Genomic DNA, 23,072 nt, shown 5'->3' with positions numbered 1-23,072 from the left:
AATGTTTCAACCTTTCAGTGCAGTTTTAAACACAAAGATTGTTGCCACTACCTCAGCTCAGTCAAGTACAGGCAAGGCACAGGAGACTACTGTAGTTATAACCACAGCCCCATAGTGGTAGCCAAAAGCATCAGTAAGGACTTTTGATGTCTCAGTCAGGATAACCCCAGACAGTCTGTCCGCAAACAGGAGTTCACAGGGAGTAAGGCTGCGGCCTATCACACTGTTCCCCATTGCTATAGCAGCCCACATACTCATTCCTACCTGCTGGTGTTATCATCATCGTCAGAGTCAATGAAGCTGCTAGAGTCCAGTTCGCTGCTCATCACCGTGGAGGCGCTCTCGTAGCCCCCTGGATCTCGCTGCCGCTCTGCCTTGGTGTGGCCATTGATGCGTGGGACTGTTGGAGAGATGCCACATCATTCTCTGAAAACCTACATAACCAGTTATCATCAGTGTTCAACCCAGTGTTCAACTACCCAGACCCTGAACTAACAATGCAAACATTCAAGTGGAGGAAGCAAGAGACCAGGAGCTGATCCTGACACAGAGTTAACAAGAAAAGGATGTGCCTGTCTGCTCCAGTTTAAAGTGACTAATCGAGTGCATAGCCCATTGTGCAATTGGCTCCCGCTTTTCGCTCACAAAATACAGTCGCTCCACGTCACAATATATCCTATAAAGCGTCCTGAAGACGTGATAAGGCACTACATCAAATCTAGGGATTATGATTATTATTATTGTTGTTTCGCCCACAAAATACAGTCAATTCACTTAACTGTATATTATGTGAAGCAATTTGAGACTTATCAGTGACATGATAAGGTGCTATCTAATGCAAGGATTATTATTATTGTTCTGGTCAAGACTCTGCTTACCCAGGTATATTCTCTGCTGAGTGCAATCAACACTGCTGGAAGCCTACAGAAATGCCTCGCACTAAATGTACGGACCTTTGATGATGTGAATTACAGCTGTTTAAACCCGACTATCGCAATATACACCAATTTATCAGTGCTCCTTTTAAGAACTGTGAAAAATCAGCTTTCAAATTCTGATTGATTTAAAGAATTTTCTAAAGTTCTGTGCGCTTTTAAACTTTGAAGTGATCGGCCTGAATGCTGGGACCAGGTAAAATATTAGGCCTCTGGCTTGGTGCCCCCATCACACCAGTCCTTTGTAGGCCACTAGCTCCCAATTACTGAACGGATTGATTTCAAGATCCTCTCACTTGATTTCAAATCCCTTCATGCCCTCGCACCTCCCTATCCGACCCACTCCACCACCCGCTATCTCCACTTGGCCAGCTCCGACCTCCTGTTTGTCCTTCGTCCCCTCCACCATCGATGGCCGTGCCTTCAGCCACTGCGCCCCGAAACTCTGAAACTCTTTCCCTCAATCCCTCCACCTTGCCCCTCTACATAAAATCCCACCTAAAGACCTTACTTTTTGATCGTGCTTATGGTCACCTCCCCCCTCCTTGTCCCGCTGACTCGTTGTCAGACCCCTCCACTGTCAAGCACTCAACGACGCTACCCCAGGTAAAGGGGGCTCTATAAATGCAATCTGTTGTTGTTGTGGTGTCCACCGCTCCTATTCTTACATGCTCTGAGGTATTCTTTCACATCAAAGTATACAAATGAGCTGTCATTTTTAAGCTGTCCAACTCCAACATATAATATCAACAAACCCAAATCACACTATCGCCAGATAAAATACTGATATTCTCAGGAGGAAACTGCTCTTTTCTCATTCATTTCCTCATGGGAATGTTTCTTACCACTGGCTACTCTTTATAGCTCTCTCACTAACGTAATTAAATACTGAGACCTACCCTGTGAACAGTGCTATATAAGTTGTTGTTGTAACCCTTTCAATGCTTTCTGAGGTACAGTAATAGAACAGTATTGCATAATTGCTTAGGGACGTCCAGCATCTTGGGACATCCTCCCGATGTGAAAGACGGTATACAAAGGTAATTCGTTGTTGCTTCATTTTAAGAAATTCAGAAAATTTGCTTCTGATTTAAGAATTTTCTACAATTTAAGCATGATCTTAAATCTGAAGACAAAACAGTCTGGCAAATTAAAAGTCTAGAGCATTCAGAATTCGGCAAATTGTTGAGCTCAGTCTTAATTTTGTTATTCTGCAATTATTAAGAGAAACACAGAAAATTCAAAATGAAGGCTGTCTTTAAGAATTTGCCATATTCTGAATACTCTAAAATGCTACATGAATAGAGTAAAACTAGACCCAGGTAAAATGTCTCCCTATATGTTCATTGCAGAACTCTATCAAGAGCAACTTTTTGCTGTAAACAATTCACTTACTCATACGTTTAAAACAGTGGTTTAACAAGGGCCGGGGGCCCTGCTGCAAGAATCTAAAATTACCCTCACCCTCTCCATCTTTTCATGTTCTCCCTCTCTACAGTGAAGTGCATGCGTGAAGCGGCTATATTGAAATGTAGAGAGAGAGAACACGAGTGGTTCTGCTTCCAATGAGTTGAGCCTCATAACCTTTTGGACCCTGGCCCGACTGCACCATCATAGTTACACCACTGGCTAAAATGACTCGCAGAGCCAAGGAACATAGGAACAGGAGGGTTTGGCCATTCAGCCCCTCAAGCCTGTTCCTGCATGCGACAGTTCAATGGTTTACACTGGCCAGCACACCGTGTGTAAGCACGGCACAGAGCTACAGAGCAGAGGCTAAGGCAATGTGCTGTCAGACAAGCAAACGCAGTCACTACTGTACCTACATTGATAGACCCGGGGTTGAGCTTCTGGAAAGCAGCGCACCGGCTGCGGGAACCAGCGGCAAGACTTGAGCCGTCCAGCGTGAGCCACACGGTGCTGTGCGAGCTGCTGTCTCTGCTGATTCCTTCCAAAACACTGCCATAGTCCTGGTGCCACCATCGCCAACCTTACAGCCCTGTGCAGGCTGCAATCCTAACTGGAGAGCTTGGCCAATAGATCCAGATCCTGCTCCCAATCTATATAATCCCTGGGAGGAAAGGCACGCTTAATCGCTTGAATAATGTTTCCCTGGGGCACTGATGTAGGAATTGCCCTCCATGGTTACTTATGCACACAGTTTACAAGCTGCTTCTCCTCTCCGGACTCCAGCAGGCATCGCGGCTGTGGTGTAAGATGTGAACAGAATCCTGAGCAAGGACAGACCATCTGTAGTAGATGAGAGCGTCATTCACGTGTTCGACACGCCTCCAACACTGCCACTTCTACTGATCGTGTGTCTCTCTGCAGGATCAGGAATGCGAGCAGAAGACTACATTCTGTTTTCCTCCTACACCCTGAACAGCATCAATTTCAGAGCTGCAGAGTATCTGGTCTGAACACAGTCAAGAATTAAACCACAAAGTCAAATCACAGCAGAGCTACACTCGAAAACCCTTCTATTCTTGACTGGAGCACTGCCATCCACCCTGAACATCTCCCTTCCCCACAGCATTGATATCCCAACACTTCTCTCCCCCCCACACTTCCAACACACACATAGTAGGCCTACAAAATAGTCACCACACTAATTCCTGTGAAGCACATTGAGACATCCTCCCATCATAGAAGATGCGATATCAAATGCAAGGATTATTATTATTACGATTGACCATCCCAGCTCCCCTCATTCCCATCTACACACAGATTAAAACTTCCAAAACGTGACCTGAATGTGCTATAACAACAACAAAATTACATTTATAGAGCGCCTTTCACGTCGAGAGGACTTCCCAAGGTGCTGGACAGTCAAGGGTCAGGACCTGAGCATTGGGGAGGGGTGGGGTAGGGATGAGGGAAGGCAGAGAGGTGGGAGGGCAACTGAAGGCATGTTCAAAGAGGAGGGACTTGAGAACAGCCTTGAAGGAGGCAAGGGAGGAAGCGAGGTGAAGGGACTTTGTGATGGAGTTCCAGAGTGTGGGGGCAGATAGGTTGAAAGCCCGGCCACAGAAGGCAGGGCTGATCGGGCGGAAGACATGGAGCAGGATGGAGCCTGCTGAAAGGAGGGAGCGGGCAGTTGGTAGGGAGTGGGCAGGTTGGTAAGGAGTCAGCAGGTCAGAGAGGTGGGGAGGGGGGGGTGGGTGATGGATGGCCTTGAAAGTGAGGATGAGGTTCTTGAATTTGATTTGATGGGGTCACGGAGCCTGGTGCACAAGAGCATACGAGCTGCAGAGTTTTGGATGATCTGCAGCTTGCGAAGGGAAGAGTTGGGAAGGCTGATGAGGAGGGATTTTCCATAATCGAGCCTTGATGTGACGAATGTATGGGTGAGGGTCTCGGCAGCCTGAGGCGTGAGCCAGTGGCGGAGTCTGGCAATGTTGCAGAGCTAGTGGTAGGTAGTGCCGGTCATGGCACAGATGTGGGGGAGAAAGGACAGTTCAGAGACAAACAAGACACCCAGGTTCCTGACTGGCTTAGTGAGGTTGAGTGTGCAGCTGTGGAGGCTGATGGTACCAGCGCCCAAGGTGCGGAGGTGCTGGCGCGAGTCCATCAGGAGGGCCTCAGTCTTGCTGACGTTCAGTTGGAGAAAGTTGTCCCTCGTCCAGGACTTGATATCGATCAGGACTCCAGTAGTCCTGGAGTTGAGCGTGGAGCAGAGTTGGGTGTCATCCGCATACATATGGAAATTTACCCCATGTCTGCGGATGATGTCACCAAAGGAGAGCATGTAGAGGGTGAAGAGGAGGGGACCGAGGACAGAGCCCTGAGGAACACTGCACGAGATAGTCCGGGGGCTGGAGGAGAAGACGTTTGCAGAGACGAAGTGAAGGCGGTGTGAAAGGTAGGACCTGAACTAGTCAAGGACAGAACTTGGTTGAAGTGGGAGGAGAGACGGTTGAAGTGGGAGGAGAGACGGTGGAGGAACACTGAGTGGTCCAAGTATCAAAGGCAGAGAGGTCGAGGAGGACGAGGGAGCCCTGGTCACACGTAGTCAGGATGTCATTTGTGACCTTGACCAGAGCAGTTTCCGTGCTGTGGGCAGCATGGAAACCTGATTGGAGGGGCTCATGGAGGGAGTGGGAGGAGAGGAAATAGCAAACCTGGGAGGCGACTGCTCTCTCAAGGACCTTAGACAGAAAAGGGAGGTGGGACCGTAGCTGGATCGCTGTGATGGGTCAAGGGAAGGTTTCTTCAAGGTGGGGGTGACAGTGGTTGTTTTGAGGAGGTTAGGAACAGTGCCAGATGACAGGGAGAGGTTGATGATGTTGGCGAGTAGTGAGGCAAGGAGGTGGAGCTGGGATTTAAGGAGAAGGGTGGGGATGGGGTCCAGAGAGCAGATGGTGAGCTTCATGGAAGATATGGTGGTGATGACAGAGGAGGGGATGATAGATTCAAAAGGTGTAGAAGGAGGGATGGAGAGATGGGTAGTGGTTGGAGTGTGGGGGAGGGAAGGGAGGGGGTGGAAGTTGGGAGGGCAGTGGCAGCTGAGTGGATTCCCTCGATTTTGGACTTGAGGAAGTCCAGCATTTCCTCGCAGTGGGAGTTGGAGGAAAGAATCTGCTAGGCCATAATTCAACACAGGATTTTCTGCTATACACCCACTGGGTTCAGTGAATAACCACTATCAGGCAAAGGTCCCAGCTGTGGTTTCCTTTCCCAAACCTGAGGCCTATTGTAGCTCAGTAAGTAGCAAGCCTGGCATGTGACTCTCTGTTCTGTATGGCCCTGTGTTGCTCTGATGGAGATGGCAGTGTCAACAAGTCATGTCTGAAACATGCATATTGGTGTGCTTTGCCACTCTCCGGGGTGCTGTACAAGCTACATGCAGTTCCAGCACAGAAGGGAGTGGAGATGCCTGCAGCCTCCCAGACTGCTCTGACCCACCTCCTTAGGAGCTGCAGCCTGGAACCAGCCGTGGAATGAAGCTTGAAGGTGGGGAACAACAAGTCAGCAAGTCGTAATGCCTCTGCTTCCTGGCCACAAGGAGCCCGCAGACTGCATTTTCAATGGTAATCAGTTTCTACATCCCTGTTTGAACACTGGAGCCTCCAAGAGAGAAGGAAATCCTCGATTTAAAAAAACCCCAATTGCAAGCTACTCTTCCTTCACTTGTCACGAGGGGCTGCTCTTGACTGCAATGGTGTTGCCATTAATTATCAAATATATGAATACATAAGAGCGGGGAACATGTAGCAAGGCTGGATTGACATGAAGGTAACTGGGCTGCAGGGGGCATGTGACAAGGTTAGACTGGCACTAAGACAATATGGTGCAAAAATCAATAGTTTAGACAACAACAACAAAATTACATTTGTACAGCGCCTTTAACATCGAGAGGATATCCCAAGGGGCTGGACAGACAGAGTTATGGACCCGAGCTGGGGGTCGGGGTGGGGGAGGGTAGAGGGCAGGGAGGGGGAAGCAGGGAGACCGAAAGCACAGTTGAAGAGGAGAGCCTTGAGATGGGTCTTGAAGGTGGTGAGGGAGGGGGCGAGACGGAGGGACTGTGGGATGGCGTTCCAGAGTGTGGGTGCAGAGTGGTGGAAGGCCCGCCCGCCAGTAGTGGGGCGAGCAAGGCGGGGCACGTGAAGCAGGCCTGAGAGGAACGAGCCAGTCCATCAGTCAATACCCTCAGAGTACAGTAAAGCCTTGCCTTTGCTGGGACTCTGACCTGCTCCAGCAGCTTTACGATAGAAAGAAAAAATCACTTACTGAGAGGAGACAGAGTAGCGTCCCATACTACAGACAATGAACCAATTTCCACAGACCTTCCACAGCTCGTACCTGTGCCACAATGAAAATGGTCACAGAACTTTTGGTCCTCAGGCTTGGAGGCAGCACATCATCCCACAAGGATATAATAAAAGGCAGACATGCAAATGGTGCTCTGCTGTTGGCCCTGAGAGTGGTTGGCACTGAGCTTACCTTGCTCGCTGCTGAATGGCTGTGTGAGTTGTACACACTACCAGCCTCTCTCCAACACCAACAGGTCCTGGTCTGCACTGCATTAACCCCTTCACACCCAGCAAGTTACATTCTGACTCCGTATATCAAAGACAGTTTCACATCTGTTCCCTGCTCCACCTCTTAAGGAAGACAGAAAAGACCCAATGACACTACTGCGAGTATCTGCTGGTGTTCTGACCAACAATTCTCCAGAGTTAATGCTCTTTCACATCTGGCTATCATGGGTGTGTGGTACAGTGTTAGGTGTAAAATGCCTGCTTTTCTGTGCCTACAAATCATTCACTGTGTTTGATAGCAACTACTTTAAAGTGCTTTAAGACACTTCAACGTGATGAAATGCTACAAAAAAATTCTTTCTTGCCAGGTGTTTCCAGTCAAAACTGTGCCTGATTACAGATCAGCCATCTGTCCTCAGGAATTGATCAAAATACTCAGCAGCTTCAAGTTTAAATGGTTTTGAAAATACCAGTTCCATCTGACCGTTGTAACTGTGCAATTCACAGTGAGTTGCACACACTCATCACACATTGTGATGATATTGCACCTGAACAGATCTGCACTCACTTTAGAAATGACTTGGAGCTGGGCAATGGCTGGTCCCAGCAATCAAAGACAACGCTTATACCCTGGCCAACAAAGCACTGCATTCCCCAACTGCTCACAGAGCTCAGCGCAAGGTTACCTAAAAAATAGTAAATCATTCTCATATATTCGTACTTTATCTAATCTGACATGGCAAGGTGAGGCCCAATGAAATTATTGCAACACAAGTCAGAAGGAATTCAAAGGAGAAATAAATGAAGCTTACTTTCAATTTAGTACAATTTGTGTAAAACATAATCCTTGAGTCTCCAGATTTCAGAAAGGAAATCTCTCTACTGTACTTCCCACTTTCTGGATTTTCTACAGTAAAAGCTTCTGATGTTGAATGATGAACTCTGTTCTACATCTGACACTGGACACTTAGCGACCCTTAAGCTTTAATAATAATAATAATAATCCTTGCATTTGATATAACGCTTTTCACGTCGGGAGAACGTCCTAAAGCGCTTCACAGAACACACTGTAAAGTGAATTGACTGTATATTTGTGGGCGAACGCGGCAGCCAATTGCGCACAGCAATGTCCCACAAACAGTCGTAGATTGAAAATGACCAATTTATTATTGTTTTTGGTTTTGGAGAGATTATTATTAGGCTCTGTGTGGAGTAAGGAAACTTGCCCAAGGGTTCGGCCTCTGCCTGGAATTGAACTCAGGTCTCTCACTTGCAAAGCGAGTGCTCTAACCACTGAGCTACAGGACTCCACTTTATGAGAAATCACTTCTCACTACTGCAAGCTCCAATAAATAGCTCCCAGAACCTGGGGAACAGATCAATCAACCAGCTGCTGTATGTGCAGAGACATACCCCGTGCATGAACCACAATCTTGTACATCGAGTCAGGCCAGGAATTGCTAGTGTTAAAGATTTAAGTATTTAAGGCCACATCATGCACAGGGCATTAATCCCACTAATCTACAAAGGCACAAACAAAACTCCAAGCATTCATACTGAGTGAGGAAAAAAGTGAATTTTTCCAGATGTTCTTGCCAACAAGTTATCCACTTCATGCCTGCTGCATTTGTCTGCCGACACACAGTCACCTCTCTTGACAGCAATTATCTTGAAGCACTTTGAGACTTTTGATGAATCAAATGTAAACATTATTATTTACAAGCAAGTAGCTCAGCTGCTGACAGCTGGGATATAAAGCAAGAGTTGAACTCGTGTGCCCTGAGGCCTGCAGTTCACATTCTTCACTCAGTTAAAGAGTATTCAATCTAGGCCCCCACCATTTAAGCACATATTGTATTTCATCTACTTTCCAGAAAGCACAACATTTTACACTCAAATTTTTTTTTAATCGTTATATTTCTGAGCACATTGTGATGGTTCAACTATTCACTAAAGAGATCAGTCTGTACTATAAGTAATAGAGTTTAAGCTCCTCGGGAGATCTCTGACCTTACAGTAACTAACTAACCAGCGAGGAATTTAAGTGTGGGCATTAGAGCGTCTCTCTATACAGCACACTCTCAGCGAAGGCAACTTAGCTCATTCTGACTCTAAATTAGCCTGTCATTGTTTGCTTTTTCCTCTCCCACTCAAGAATTCGTTACCACCCCTCCCACTCTCTGACTGAAGTGCAAGGGCTGAACAACACAATCCTGTGTGTGGTTTAATCTGGAACCCGCTGTGCTCTGCTGGAATCTCTTTTCCTTTGACAAGGACTTTGCTGCTCTTCACTGCTGAAAGCAAAGGCTGAGAGTGAAGCGCTGGTCCAAACTGGCTCGCTGCTCCCACACTTTGCAGTCACATGCTCACTGGACAAGCAGCATTTGATTCCTTGGGCTGTTTGTTAGAACTAAAAGTGAGAATGCAGAATAGAGTCCATTCGTCTCAGCACCGTCACATGGGAAAAACTGACATCCTCTACACTAAACACACATATAACATGCAAATAATACTCAAACCCAAAGCTCATTAACTGTTAACTAACGTACAGGATTTCGCTCCAAGATTGAAACCAAGGACAGTGCCATCTGTTCACTCCAGGTTTTATTTGGCTGAGTTGCTGAGAGAACTGGCTGTGGTGGCTAGGAATGACCAACTTTGGCCCACGAGCCAGAAATGGCCCCCCGAACATTTGCACCCATAAAGGTTGGCCACCACTGATCTAAGGGGTCAAGTATCACATTGATGTCTGTACACATCTGGAGGATACTGTATGTTTTACACAATAATACAACACAGGCTCCCAGTACCAGCTACTCCAACTACACATTTGGATAATCAGCCCACATTTCTAAGGTCTTATTTTAACAATTTCAAGTGTTTTATTAAGCGCTCAGAGATGCTACCCCGGTTGAAGGGCACTATATAAATAAAAGTTGTTGTTGTTGGATTGTACAAATGTAATTTTGCGTTGTATTGTATTTAACCTGAAACCTATTTCCAAAAGATTCAACAATGTATATCTGTTATCCGTTGAGGAAGTCAGAGCTGATACTTGAAGCAAGTCTGAACAGATTCTGTAAATACTATAGTCTGTCTTCTTGCATTCTTAGGCTGACAAGTAGTGATTTACAAGAAGAGGACAGAGGGAGCTGAGACCATTCACAGCAAAATAGTGACACAAGCACAATGACCCACTGAAAGATCCTAAACACCTAATGTGCCACATACCAGCTTCATACACTTACACTAATCTATTATTCTGCACACATATGCATACACCTGTACACACAGACATGCACACAGTTGTTGGCAACTGAAAGTGTTATTTAGTTGAGTTTAGTTTGCTAATCAAGCATATTTTAAGTTTTTCAGGCGCTCTCCAAACACAGATTGTGTCTCTCTTTACAGCAGTTACAACAACAACAATTTGGATTTATATAGCGCCCTCCACACCGGATGGCGTCTCGGAGCGCCTTACAGTTTCGGATCCCGGCACCGAGCCACGGGGAGGGGGGGGGAAGGTGACCAAAGGCGCGGTTGAAAAGAAAGGTCTTCAGCAGAGAGTTACATTTATGGGATAAGGAGAGGACGATATAGCAATCTTCCAGTAAGGTGCACGTTATTTTCCATCAACTACATTAGTTACTGTCCTAGACTGTCAAGCACTCTCTCAGGCTGAGCCGTGTTGCTGACAGCCAGCACTCTGCAGCTTTGTTCAGCGATTAGTGCTGTCAGCAGCATACTGGAACTGCATGATTAATGACTTTTAACAGAGAGAAAAAGCAAACAGTTTTATTTGATAACTTCATATCCCTGTCTACACGACACACAAAATCTTTTCATCTGTGTTTGTGCACTGAAGCACCTGTACTGTTCCAATCTTGTGGATTGCCCAATGACACATGGTAGAAACATACCACCTGGTGGGATACAGAGCTATACAGACCAGGAAGATCTCACTTTCACCATTAGTACTCCACATGACTCACCACCGTCCTGGTGTACCTCCCTCTCTCTAATCCGCCGCCGATGTCTATCCCTTCTGATGCTAAGAATAGATTCTGTTGCTGTTTCGTTGTCCAGGCCATCTCGACTGCCAGTGGTGTTTGCACTGTGACACAAAGAATAAATCAACAGAGTACAAGGAGACTGTTACAGGCCACAAACTGATTGCAGACTCTGCAACATGCATTATACTGTATTTCAATTTGATGTATCTATTAGCTCTTGAAGTGTAGTAATTTTTATACTAATTGGTTTTATAAGAGAGCCATTTACTCTGTTTCTAACCTTGTGCTGCAGCTGACCTGGAGTGCTGGAACTGGATAATAATAGTAATAATAATAATGCTTGAAGGGATTATTACCCCCAGAAAAGTAACCCGCCAATCGATTAACAATCGGGTTCCTACTTATTGCTAGGTGCACAGGCATGTGGAGTAAGGAAACTTGTCGAATGTTTCGCCCTGCCCGGGAATCGAACCCAGGTCCTCTCACTTGCGAGGCAAGTGTTCTAACATCTAAGCTACAGGACTCTATGGATAGCATAGAGGGAGCTTTACTCTATATCTGTGCTGTAGCTAACCTGCAAGTGTTTGACAATAATACTGTTCCCAAGCCTGACCTCTGTCTTTACAGGAGATAAATTATCAACACAAAGGCTCACCACACAGCCTCTGATTGGAGATTAACAGAGTTGTGTGGTAGCCACCCGACCTTATAAACAAAACCATGAAAATCTCTGCCCACTTGTGTAGTTGGCTTTGAAGATGAGGCTCATGAAATATACACGATTTCTTTTCGAGGTAAATTAATGAATTAAATGGAAGCAAGAGTGTGTGCCTGTGCCAGAATCCATTCGTATTCTGTGCCAAGCTTCATCAGCACTGATCGTTTCTGCCACTGGTTGCTGTAGCAACCTGGAGGAAAAAAAGGAAGGAAACAGGGTAGAATGGAGCCACTGGGGAAGAAACGCAAGGCATTTATGATGCAGTTTCCAGCACAACCCTTGTACAGCTGAGCCACACGTATCAGAACTCCTCAGCCCAGGAAACTGGCTAGATATTTTAAGCTTTTTTTATTTGAAATATTGTGCCCTTTGAGGACGGGAAATTGCAGCCAAAAACAAAATGCTGGATCTCAGGGCATGGAAATGGGGTTGATTTCTGATCACTGACTGTTATGTCAGACACATTCATTTCACTGGAAGCCTCCGTCAATCCTCCAGAAACAAGCCCCTGGTGATTCTGCACCGACGATGTAATAGTTGGGTATTGCCCTATCTAAACATTGATTGAAACTGTACTTGAACACAGGACATTCCAGGCATGTGCCAATTCTCTCTCCCCCACTCTCTCTCGCTCTCTTTCTCTGCCAGGACCAAGCTGTACTGAGATTGTGGCTGCTCCCTCTCACTCTCTCTGTGTCAGGGCCATTCTGTAACCAGCTACCAGGAGAACTGGAGTCCATCCCGAGCCAATTCTGAACAGCTTAGTGGTTAGAGCTCTTGCCTCACAAACGGGCGGACCCGGGTTTGATTCACGGGCAGGGTGAAATGTTGGGCAACTTTTCTTACTCCACATGCTTCTGTTTACCTAGCAGTAAGTAGGAACCCAGTTGTTAGACAATTGGCGGATCGCTTTTCTGGGAGGGGTAATAATCCCTTGAAACAAAATTGGTCAATAAATCAACGACTGCTTGTAGGACACTGCTGCCATGTTTCTCCCACAAAATATACAGTCAATTCACTTTACAGTATATTCTGTGAAGCGCTTTAAGACGTCTCAAAGATGTGATAAGGCACTATATCAAATTATTATTATCAAAGGATTATTATAATTGTCCATCTTACAAAGTCTATATGTAAAATTCTTGCTGAGTAAAGTCTTACTGAAAGGATGGTGGTCTTGAGTGACCGATGCCTCCTGTCCGCTCAATGGGAGGCAAATCCAGTTGGCTCTCAGCACACTGTGAGCCCGCGTCGGAGGTACAGCTTTCTGCCAAAACCAGCTGTGAATCACAAGTGACAGAACAAACCAAATCAGGTGATAGGCACATATAGCCATCCTCTGTTGTACACACAGACCAATGTTAATTCAGTAATTTTACAATAGCGACAATAGGTCTCAATGCAGCAGCCTACACACAGTGCCAGCCATTCTCTTTCCCCCATACTCTGTGACAAACCTCGTTAATAAACATCTGAACCAGTGGCCAACTGCCTGAGTGCACCCTTCTTTCTCAGCCTGTAGTAAAAGCTCAGTGACGCCAGATGGCAGTGGCAGGGCTCCTCGGCTCACAAGCCCGGACTGCTGGTAGTCAGGCAGCAAGCAGAAGATTCATTTCCACATTCTTGTCCACTAAAACTGCTGTGACTGAAATGATTTGTGCTGTTTTGCTGTGCTAAGTTGTTATACAGACCGTAATGGAGGGGAATGGGCAGGGGCAGGTTATGGAAAAGCCGACAATCATCGGCTTGTCGCTCTGGACTCGGGGGTGGGTGGGGGAATATTCAGGTCTCCTCCCTTATTGTGCAGTGTTTATGAGCAGTCAGCCTGAGACCACAGGATATCTGAACAAAGGTCAGCTCCAACGATGACTCAAGCTCAGACTGCAATAAGCAGAGCTGCTGGGCCAAAGTACAGCATTGCAGTTTCAGCATTCCCATCACAAGCAATAGCCGGGAGACTTAATGCTTCTAGGTTAGGGAGGGGAAAATCAGCCAGGGTTCCCTGTTAGCAACCATTGTTGGAGAAGGTGTATCTGTGGTCTCCCATAGAAGTCAGGACCAGACTCAGCAGTGATGCACTCAGTCAAATAACTTGTCGAATCTCAACTTGTAAGCTGACATGTGAACAACCGACAAAATCCAGGGATAGTCTTACTGTTCTTAGCCAGGGGCTAAGCAAAGGTATTGTGGAGACTGACTCTCAAAGGTATCCAGTACATGTCACAATACTCCCTGAAGGATTGCTTGCTGCACTTTGAGACATTCAATGAATGGAAAAGGCATGAAAGCGAGATGTTGTTGCGAAAAGTTTAACAATGTGATATCACTATTCCCAAGTTCTGTAAATCAGACATATACCACAGACAATACAACAGAACAGGCTGATCAGCAGCTCTGGCTGTGAATGCAGACAAGCACTACATCACGATTAATTAGTCAGGGCAGCACTCATCACACTAAAAAGGAGGGCAATACGAGGGTGATTCAGCCACACGCAGCAGTTGGTGACTGGCTACACTTCAAGGATGGTGAATAGTGCATGCTCCTTCCCCTTGTACCAACTAAGAAAAAAAGACTCTTTATTTTCACAAACTGATTTGGACAGTGTTGAGTCCTCAGGCAAATCATTAATCTGTGCAAAAGCCACCTAATTAAATTGCACTCCCCAGAGATGCATTGTTTCAGCATTATTTACGTCTTCAGAGATCTTTATAGCGATCAACTCATCAGGTCAGACAACCCAATAAATCCACGCCTGACAGACCTATCAGTGTTAAACTCAGCTTGAGTCATTACCGCACCAATGGCAATGCTCAGGTCAGACAAGTTAAAGCATCACTATTGCTGTCTACTTTGGTAGAGGGATAAAGCTTAGTTTAGGGGACAATCCTAATTGCTCACATGCTCAAGGTTCCACTGCTGTGCTATATGCACAACAGTGGGTTTTGGAATTGCAGATGATTCTGCAGATACTGTTCCCCGGCAGAATCTTCGCACCGCAAATAAACAGTGAGTGGGTGCCAGGCACGTCTTCCAGGCGACTCTCACACAGCTTCTACTGTTAAGTCGCACAACCACATTGCCAGTAAACTGGAAGTCTTCTAAGAGATTGGTGTGAGATGAAAGGAAACCAGCCAGCCAAAAGAGAGAAATACAAGGGTCAAACTCATGCCATGAAATAAAACCTTGAACTGGGTTACAGCCTCAAAGCTCAGTGCCTGAAATGCATTTTCCCACACGCTGCTGAGGGCAGCAATCTCACATTTATACTCACCCAGGAAACCACTCTCCCATTGAAGCACGGTAACCTGGCATTGTCGTCTGAAATCTCTTCCTTCACGACTCTGCAAAAAAAAGTTTGCCACCATTAAATCGAAGCACAAGTCAGGAAAGCAGGATGATATTATGAACCCATCTATCTATAATACGGAAGTTATACAACTGCAATCTGAGCCAGGCAAAGAGCTGGAAACTCTCTCTTAATGAGCGTATGCCATAGAATGCTAAGGTTTGTTTTAAAGAGGAATGTCCTTCCAGGTAGTGACTTGCCACTACACGGTCCACAGGTTTGTTGTAAATGGGGGCAGACGGATGACTGTGTAAAGAAGTGCACTAAAGCCACATGTTCAGTCAGAGAGAAACTGCAGATGCGGAAAACTTTCCTGTCGTGTACATGTTCAAGATAGTGCCTAACTTTGTTTAAAATCAGGCTTCAGACCAAAAGATGGTGCTGAAGTCGGGGATGTTAAGTTTCACAGCAGTCTTTAGGAATGAACGGAGAAGGTGTCTCCACACCAAATGAGTATGAAAAGTCATGTTCCACCGGGTACATGGGATGCTGGTAGACTGTCTATAAGGGAGCAACATACCCCCAATATCCCACCCATTTTGTGTGCCTGTGGCCAAGCTCCTTCCTTCCCTAGCTCTATAGTGATTTGTGGAGTCCTATAGCTTAGTGGTTAGACAAAAACAACTTGGATTTATATAGCGCCCTCCATGCCAGAAGGCATCTCAGAGCACTTCACAATAACGGATCCCGGGGCCGAGGGGGAAGAAGGTGACCAAAGGTGCGATTGAAAAGAGAGGTCTTTAGCCGAGATCTGAAAGTAGGAAGAGAGGGGGGCGAGGCGAAGGGAGTGAGGAAGGGAGTTCCAGAGCCAAAGAATTAGAGCACTCTTCTCGAAAGCGTGAGAACCTATGTTCGAGTCCCAGGCAGCGTAAGACGTTGGACAAGTTTCCTTACTCCATTCGCCTCTGTTTACCTAGCAGTAAGTAGGAACCTGTTTTTTAGTCGAATGGCGGATCACTTTTCCAGGGATAATAACAACAACAAGATTACATTTGTATAGCGCCTTTCACGTCGGGAGGACGTCCCAAGGCGCTCGACAGAGTAAGGTATTTCCTTCAAAAAAAAATTGTTCACTCAATCCACGACTGTTTGTGGGACACTGCTGTGTGCAATTGGCTGCCGCAATTTGCCCATAAAATATACAGTCAATTCACTTTACAATATATTCTGTGAAGTGCTTTGGGATGTCTCGAAGACGTGATAACGAGCTATGTCAAATGCAAGGATTATTAGTATTATTATCAGAACTGCTCCTCACATTCGGAATGAGAATACAAGAGTAAATAGTACCAGAGATACAACACTGCAGTTGCCCTCATGCTACCTGCAGTCACAATGTATGAAATGTTGGAACACGCAAAGTGCAATGAATTCCCCCAGCCAGGGCATTCATGGCCTGTATGTTACTTGCTTACAAGGTTAACTACAACCCCAACAAGGAGTAGTGAACGATAAATTCCACTTTACAAGCTTAAAAACTGCTGACATATTCGGTGCATTTGGTAGATTTATAGCCATCTTTTCAATTCATTCCTGGAGACAGGTGCCTGCATCTCTAGGTTCCTGTGCTGTTGACACACATTACCACTGCAGAATTGACTGCTGAAGCTATCCATACAAGGCATTTCCAGATAAATCAATTGTACATTGCGGCTCCAAACAAGTATTATTCACTTTCTAAAATGGCTGTAACTAGGTTTTCTAACAGAGTACCTACATTACAGCTCCTTTTGGGGGTGGATCAATCAAGAATATATCTCAAAGTACGTCATAAATGAGTTGCTGTGGTCAGTATCCTGCAACTCTGTCTCATACTGAAATAGTCTATGGGACACTTAATAATAATAATCTTTAATAATAATGCTTGCATTGATATAGCGCATTTGAATTGACTATATTTTGTGGGCAAAACACGGCAACTAATTACGCACAGCAGTATCCCACAAATAGTCGTGGATTGTGTGACCCAATTTTTTTTTAAAAAAAGGGATTATTACTTCCAGAAAATCGATCCATCAATCAAATCACAACCAGGTTCCTACTTACATCTCGGTAAACAGAGGCGTGTGGAGTAAGGAAACTTGCCTACGGTTTCGCCCTGCCCGGGAATCAAACCCAGGTCCTGTTCCTTGCGAGGCAAGTGTCCTAATCATTAAGCTGCAGTTCTCCACTTGATTTCTAACAGGCATCCCAACAGAGCTTTTAAATATGTACATGTTCCAAATCTGTCACAGCAGATACAATACGTGCAACACTAACATATTGCTTGTTAGCAGGGTGGAGTAACATGTATGTTAGCCAGGGCAGAGGAACGAGTGCCCGAAAGTGTTAGCAGGCCAGTTGGTAGTCAGGACAACAATAGTGAAGGTATGAGAGCTTCCCTGACTGTCCAGCGCCTTGGGACGTCCTCCTGATGTGAAAGGCGCTATACAAATGTAATTTGTTGTTAAAAAATATATATACACGGTTTACAAACAACAGACCTAATGTATGTTGACTCTGGCACAAAGCACTGCAATTCCCATAATTTTAATTTATTTTTCAATCTAAGAAAATTTACTTAATACACTCCACATCCTACTCCAACCTTCAATACAAACACAGAATGAACAGAATTTTTAAGACTGAGCTGGATATGTTTTGATATATATTATATATATATATATCTTTCCCCTGGACACATCATTGCTGAGGAGGGACGTAGATTCTGCTATCTCCTTAGCCTCTGCTGAAGACTCCCTGAACAACAAAGTTGAGATCAGAGATGCAGTGGACAGAAGCTGTATGCCCACTCCACTGGTACGCCTTTCCCTAGACCAACATTCCTCAATTACACTTTACCACGGAGTTTATTTCTTTTTGGTTTTAAATGTTGAGTTCTTCCACTCAGTAGTTGATAACCAGCTCTGCCTTTAGGCCAGCTTCCAAATATTTTGTCCCGATTAATGCAGCCTTTGGAAGAAGCTGCAGAGAGAGCACAATTCTGCTTGTAGCACATCAATAATTTAACACAAAGCCTCTAAAATTAGAACAATTCGTATAAAGGTCGATTATCCCAGAAGAGAAACAACAGCAGTTGAAAACTGGAGCACTGCTCCATCGGATTGGTTCTCAGAATTACCATTAAGTTTTTTTTAAATAATGTGATTGAAAGACTATAGGATGGGGGGGGGGGGATCGCTATGGCAGCATGTTGGAACACCTACGCATGACACCTCTCCATAGGGAGACCGCAGCTTCCATCGCAATTCCAAAGGCTTAATAATACTAATCCTTGCATTTGATATAAAGCCTTATCACATCGTTGATAAGGTGTCTCAAAGTGTTTCATAGGATATGTGTTTTGTGGGCGAAAAGCAGCAGCCAATTGCGCACAGCAGAGTCCCACAAACAATCTTGGATTGAATGACCAAACTATTATTATTATTTTTTGGAGGGATTATTAGCCTCGGAAAGCGATCCGCCAATTGACTAACAAGCAGGTTCCTACTTACTGCTAAGATGAACAGGGTGTGGAGTAAGGAAACTAGCAATAAATACTTATCTCATTTACTAACATCCCAATTAAATTTAATTGCACTAAATAATTACATCTCTGACGGACTGAGTCTGGCCAAGGCAGACAGCCCTCTGGAGTTTCGCATTGTGGATTTGTGTTACAAATATCACTATGTCACAAACTGCTATTCACTTGGATAGCTCAGAAGTACTGCGGTTAGTTTGGAAGAGTGATAGTTGTACTTCATTAGTTCTGCGTGGCAACGATTAAAATTTATCAGCCTGTTTCGGTTGGTAGCACTCTCGTCTCTGAGTCAGACGGACGTGGGTTCAAGTCTGTGAACATAGGAGCAGGAGCAGACAGACGTTCATCCCCTTGAACCTGTTCCTCCATTCTATAACGATCAATCTTACAAATACAGTATCGGTGAGGATGTTTTTGAGCGGTTTAGGTGGCAAAGAAATCTAATAATTGTGTCTATCATTGTTATGATTATTATTATTATTATGGCTATCCCAGTGACTGTCTCACTCCTGGTGTAAGTGGTGGGTTGAAGCTGAGCCATTCAGTTGAAGCTGCCTCAGCTTTGGGCGGTGCCCACCTGCACAGGGCACCTGGACTGTCACCCTGAGCTGAGCTCCTGGCCTGGCCTGGCCGCGCTCTCCTCACCAACGCCATGGCTCTTTCAGCAGTGTCTCCGCTTGTCCCCTTAATCAATCAATCAATCAATCAATCAATCAATCAATCAATCAATCAATCAATCAATCATAATACCCCCTCCTTGCATTTGGTATGGAGCCTTATCGCGGGGCTGTGACACCTCAACAACAACAACAACAACAAGATTCCATTTATAGAGCGCCTTTCACGTCGGGAGGACGTCCCGAGGCGCTTCTCAAAGGATATACCGTGGAGTGGGTTTCACTTCGTGTCTACAGTATGTGTTGTTATTTTTTTCGCGAGGCGTCGTCCCCGCCCTTTGCGGGGGGAGCGGTGGCTCCGGGACGGTGCAATTTACCTGCGTGTTGCAGCGGTGGGGACGGGGGCTGACAGACAGGGGCGTGGGTTTGCGTGTCACCGGCCTCCGCCCGCACTGTCAGCCCCCGGCAACTTCACCCCCCAACGGCCTGCACCACGGGCCGCCCTCCCGCCCCTCCCGCCCGCAGGGGCCCACCCGGCGTCGCCCTGGGCCACTGGGCACTTGCCCGCCCGCCATCTTAGTCCGTATCCAGCTGATGCGCGGCCTGTCAGCGGCCTCCGCCCCCCACCGCACCGCAACCCTCGCCGCAAACCGCAGCCGCCGCCGCCGCCGCGCCACAAGCCGCAGCCCTGGGGCCAGTGCCCGGGGCCCGTGTGCCGAGCTCGCGGCCGCTGAGCGCACCTGAGGGGCAGGGAGAGCGGGCGCGAGACAGCCTTGGCCGCCCGTGCGGAGGGGGGGGGCGGTTCTTCTTTTCAAAAACAAACGGCTGCCCGGCGACCGTTTAAACCCTCGCGACTGACCGTTTAACGGCTTTTTTTTGAGGGGAGGGAGGGAGGGCTCGGCAGCCGTCCACAAGTTCCCACCTGAAGCCCGTACTCCCTTCCCCACCTGTTAGTGAGCACAGACACACACACACGGCCGGTGACTGGGGCTGAGCAGCACTTTACGAGGGTCGAGAAAATATTCAGGATATGTCACCGTGAGAGGGAGACCACACACATCTCTCTCTCTATCTTTATATATATTTATATATTATATATATATATACACACACACACACGCAGAGCGCACAGTTCGCTTTCTTCAGAAGGTGAACCTATCCCCGAGCGACGTCTTTCAGCGGAGCGTTTCTTTATTATAAAAAATATTCCGACGATAACAACAAAAATCGATTTAAACCCCCCCCCCCCCCCAAAAAAAAGACTGTAAAATTCCCGAGTGCTCTCTCTCTCTCTCTCTCTCTGTCTGTCTGTCTCTGTCCCTGACATCTTGTCCCAAACGTCGGGCTTCCTGACACACACCACCACACACAGACAGACAGACACACGGACACGAACCCCCCCCCAGTCGTGTTGGCTCCGAGATTGAGGTAGAAAAATAAATAAAAGAGATAAGGAAAAGGGGGAGAGGAGAGGAGAAGGAGGGGGGAGAGGAGAGGAGAGGAGGGGGCAACAAAAAAAAAGAGAAGACTCACCCGAAGTCGTCGTCCATGGATTTGAAGAAGAATTTGTAGCAGGTTGTAGGCCTGTTGTTGAGGACATGTTTGAAATCCGCTAGGGTGACCCTGTCAGGCGGGACTGGCAGCTTGACCAGGTAGGGAGTCTCTTCTTCATCTACGTGGTAGATAATTTTAGTCTCAGCCATAGAGATAAAGGGGGCAAAATGAGAGAGAACCCCCCCTCCCACTTTCCCCCCCCCCCCCACACACACACACCCACCCACCCACACCCCCTTAATCGCCAGGCCCTCTTCTGCTTTCTAATTCACTGTGTCTCTGACTGGCTAATGGATGTGGGAAAGATGTGTGTGTGTGTGTGTGTGTATAATGTTTGGAAAAATGTCATTCCCCACAGCACACCCTAATGGAGACACAGGGCCGAACAGCGGGAGTCGCACACTGGTTTGGCACAAGCCGGTCCCTCCCTCCCTCCCTCCCTCCCGCGCGCGCGGTCTCAGCGGGCGACGTTATCGCGTGCCACCGTGCAGCGGTCAACCGAAACGTTGCACGTGTTACAGGGCTTGGCACCGCGACCGCCGGACATTACTCGTGGATGTTTTGGAAGAATGCGTTGTCTCTCAAAAAAAATATTTTTCTAACATTAGGATGACACCTGGATTCAGTTTCAGGCAGAGGGCGAAACCTCGGGCAAGTTTCCTTACTCCACACAGAGCCTAATAATAATCCCTCCAAAACCAAACCAATAATAAATTGGTCATTTTCAATCCATGACTGTTTGTGTGCAATTGGCTGCCGCGTTTCGCCCACAAATATACAGTCAATTCACTTTACAGTGTGTTCTGTGAAGCACTTTGGGACGGCCTCCCGACGTGAAAAGCGCTATATCAAATGCAAGGATTATTATTATATTCTGTGAAGCGCTTTGAGACGTCGAGAAGACGTGAAAAGCGCTATATCAAATGCAAGGATTATTATTATCGGAAGGAGTCCCTGTTTGGAACCCTTATTTAGGAATTTCATTCGACATCACCGTGTATTTAACCCCATTTTATATTTCAATCTTCCTGCTGTACAGTGTAACAATACATCCAATACATGCATTTTTTTCTGTATTGAACTCTGTCGGTCCAATCAGAATATCGATATTTTGCTCAATCAAGATTGTTATCTCTTCTGTATTTCTCTTTGTTTTTCATAAGCAGTGTCTGTATATACTATTTTATCACTTTTAGTGTTGATAAATGTTCACGCCCAAAATATAAACCTGACCTTCTCTCATCAAATGCTGAACGACCTGGTGCACATTGCCAGCATTTTCTGATCGTATTTCATATTTCCAGGTTCTTATATAATTTTATCAGCACTTTTGTCGGATCTCCAAATGCTTTGTGTCATCGTGGGGGCAAGAGGGTGGTCTTAATACCTAGTCACAAATACATTGCCTCTACAAAGTATCCAGAGTAACTGCCTCCAGTTTCCTTTGCCTCTTTTTAAAGGGCTTTGCTGAGCACACTCAACAGGTGTAGATCGAGAATGACAGAGTGTTCTGTAAATCCTTGCACACTGCATTTGAACTCCAATTCACCGTCCAAAGCCACATTGCCTTTACTTTATGATACTAAGGAATTATAGATACTTAATAGTTTGTTTCCTGATAGAACCCTTTCAATGTAACACCATCTGAACTCGGGTGTAAAGTTGTTGCTCTGGGCATTGCAGAAATAAGAAAAATGTGGTGTCTTTAACAGAGAAGTACTGAACTCTCAACAGAGGACCTAATATCTCATTCCAAGGGATTGTAGAATTAATTTATTATACAGAGCACTTTAAGTTAAATCTTTCACAATTCTATAAGAAGTATCTATTTGATTGTATTTAGAATATTTGCACCACATCAGGATCTCAATTGTTATGTGACAGAAAGCACGTTCAGGTACTTTGGAAACTGCTAACACATTGCTTACTTCAAGGGTATATTCTGGTAGACACGGCATATTACTTATTCATACAATGTATAGGTCAGTGGATCACATAGACTTGCAGTAAAAAGCTACATTTATGTAATGATTTTTTTGTGCGCTTACATCAAAAATACATGTTGTGACTTTGGTTTCTAATAAGAGTGCCACAGAAATCTATTTTTAGGAGGTGGTTTGAAAAGCTTTAGTTCAAATCATTTATTTTTTGATGTTGGACGCCAGTTGGCTGTTCCCACTGGCTGAACTTAGATCTGCTACTTTCCCTCAATGGTATTGTAGGTGTGGCACATGGTAGAGTTAAGTACTATTATTGGAATACTAATTGTACACATTGGGAAATGAAACAGTCCATTAAGTGTTTCTCTTCTCTTTATTCATGTCAGCTTTTCATTGGAATAAAATTCAACAGTTTTAATTCTTTTACATAAGAAAGAGA

General features: G+C 45.7%; 2 protein-coding genes across 2 annotated transcripts in view; one reads left to right on the top strand and one right to left on the bottom strand.

Annotated features, from left to right (window-relative positions):
• Nucleotides 1-20,904, bottom strand: part of LOC103181449 (segment polarity protein dishevelled homolog DVL-1) — a 30,201-nt gene extending 9,297 nt beyond the window's left edge. The window contains exons 1-5 of the mRNA XM_007897921.2: nt 20,673-20,904; nt 14,925-14,994; nt 12,812-12,930; nt 10,912-11,033; nt 265-400 (exon numbers count right to left, since the gene is read on the bottom strand). Coding sequence (XP_007896112.2) covers nt 265-400; nt 10,912-11,033; nt 12,812-12,930; nt 14,925-14,994; nt 20,673-20,842 — 617 coding nt within the window. The 5' untranslated portion in view covers nt 20,843-20,904. The remainder of the gene's footprint in view (nt 1-264; nt 401-10,911; nt 11,034-12,811; nt 12,931-14,924; nt 14,995-20,672) is intronic.
• The window catches only part of nol9 (nucleolar protein 9), a 55,988-nt gene continuing 53,641 nt past the window's right edge, over nt 20,726-23,072 (top strand). The window contains exon 1 of the mRNA XM_042343515.1: nt 20,726-20,791. The gene's annotated coding sequence lies outside the window, so the exon portion shown is untranslated. The remainder of the gene's footprint in view (nt 20,792-23,072) is intronic.

The sequence above is a fragment of the Callorhinchus milii genome, unplaced genomic scaffold (genome assembly GCF_018977255.1).
Source record: "Callorhinchus milii isolate IMCB2004 unplaced genomic scaffold, IMCB_Cmil_1.0 Scaffold24, whole genome shotgun sequence".
Taxonomy (NCBI): domain Eukaryota; kingdom Metazoa; phylum Chordata; class Chondrichthyes; order Chimaeriformes; family Callorhinchidae; genus Callorhinchus; species Callorhinchus milii.
This window is presented reverse-complemented; position numbering and strand designations above follow the sequence as displayed.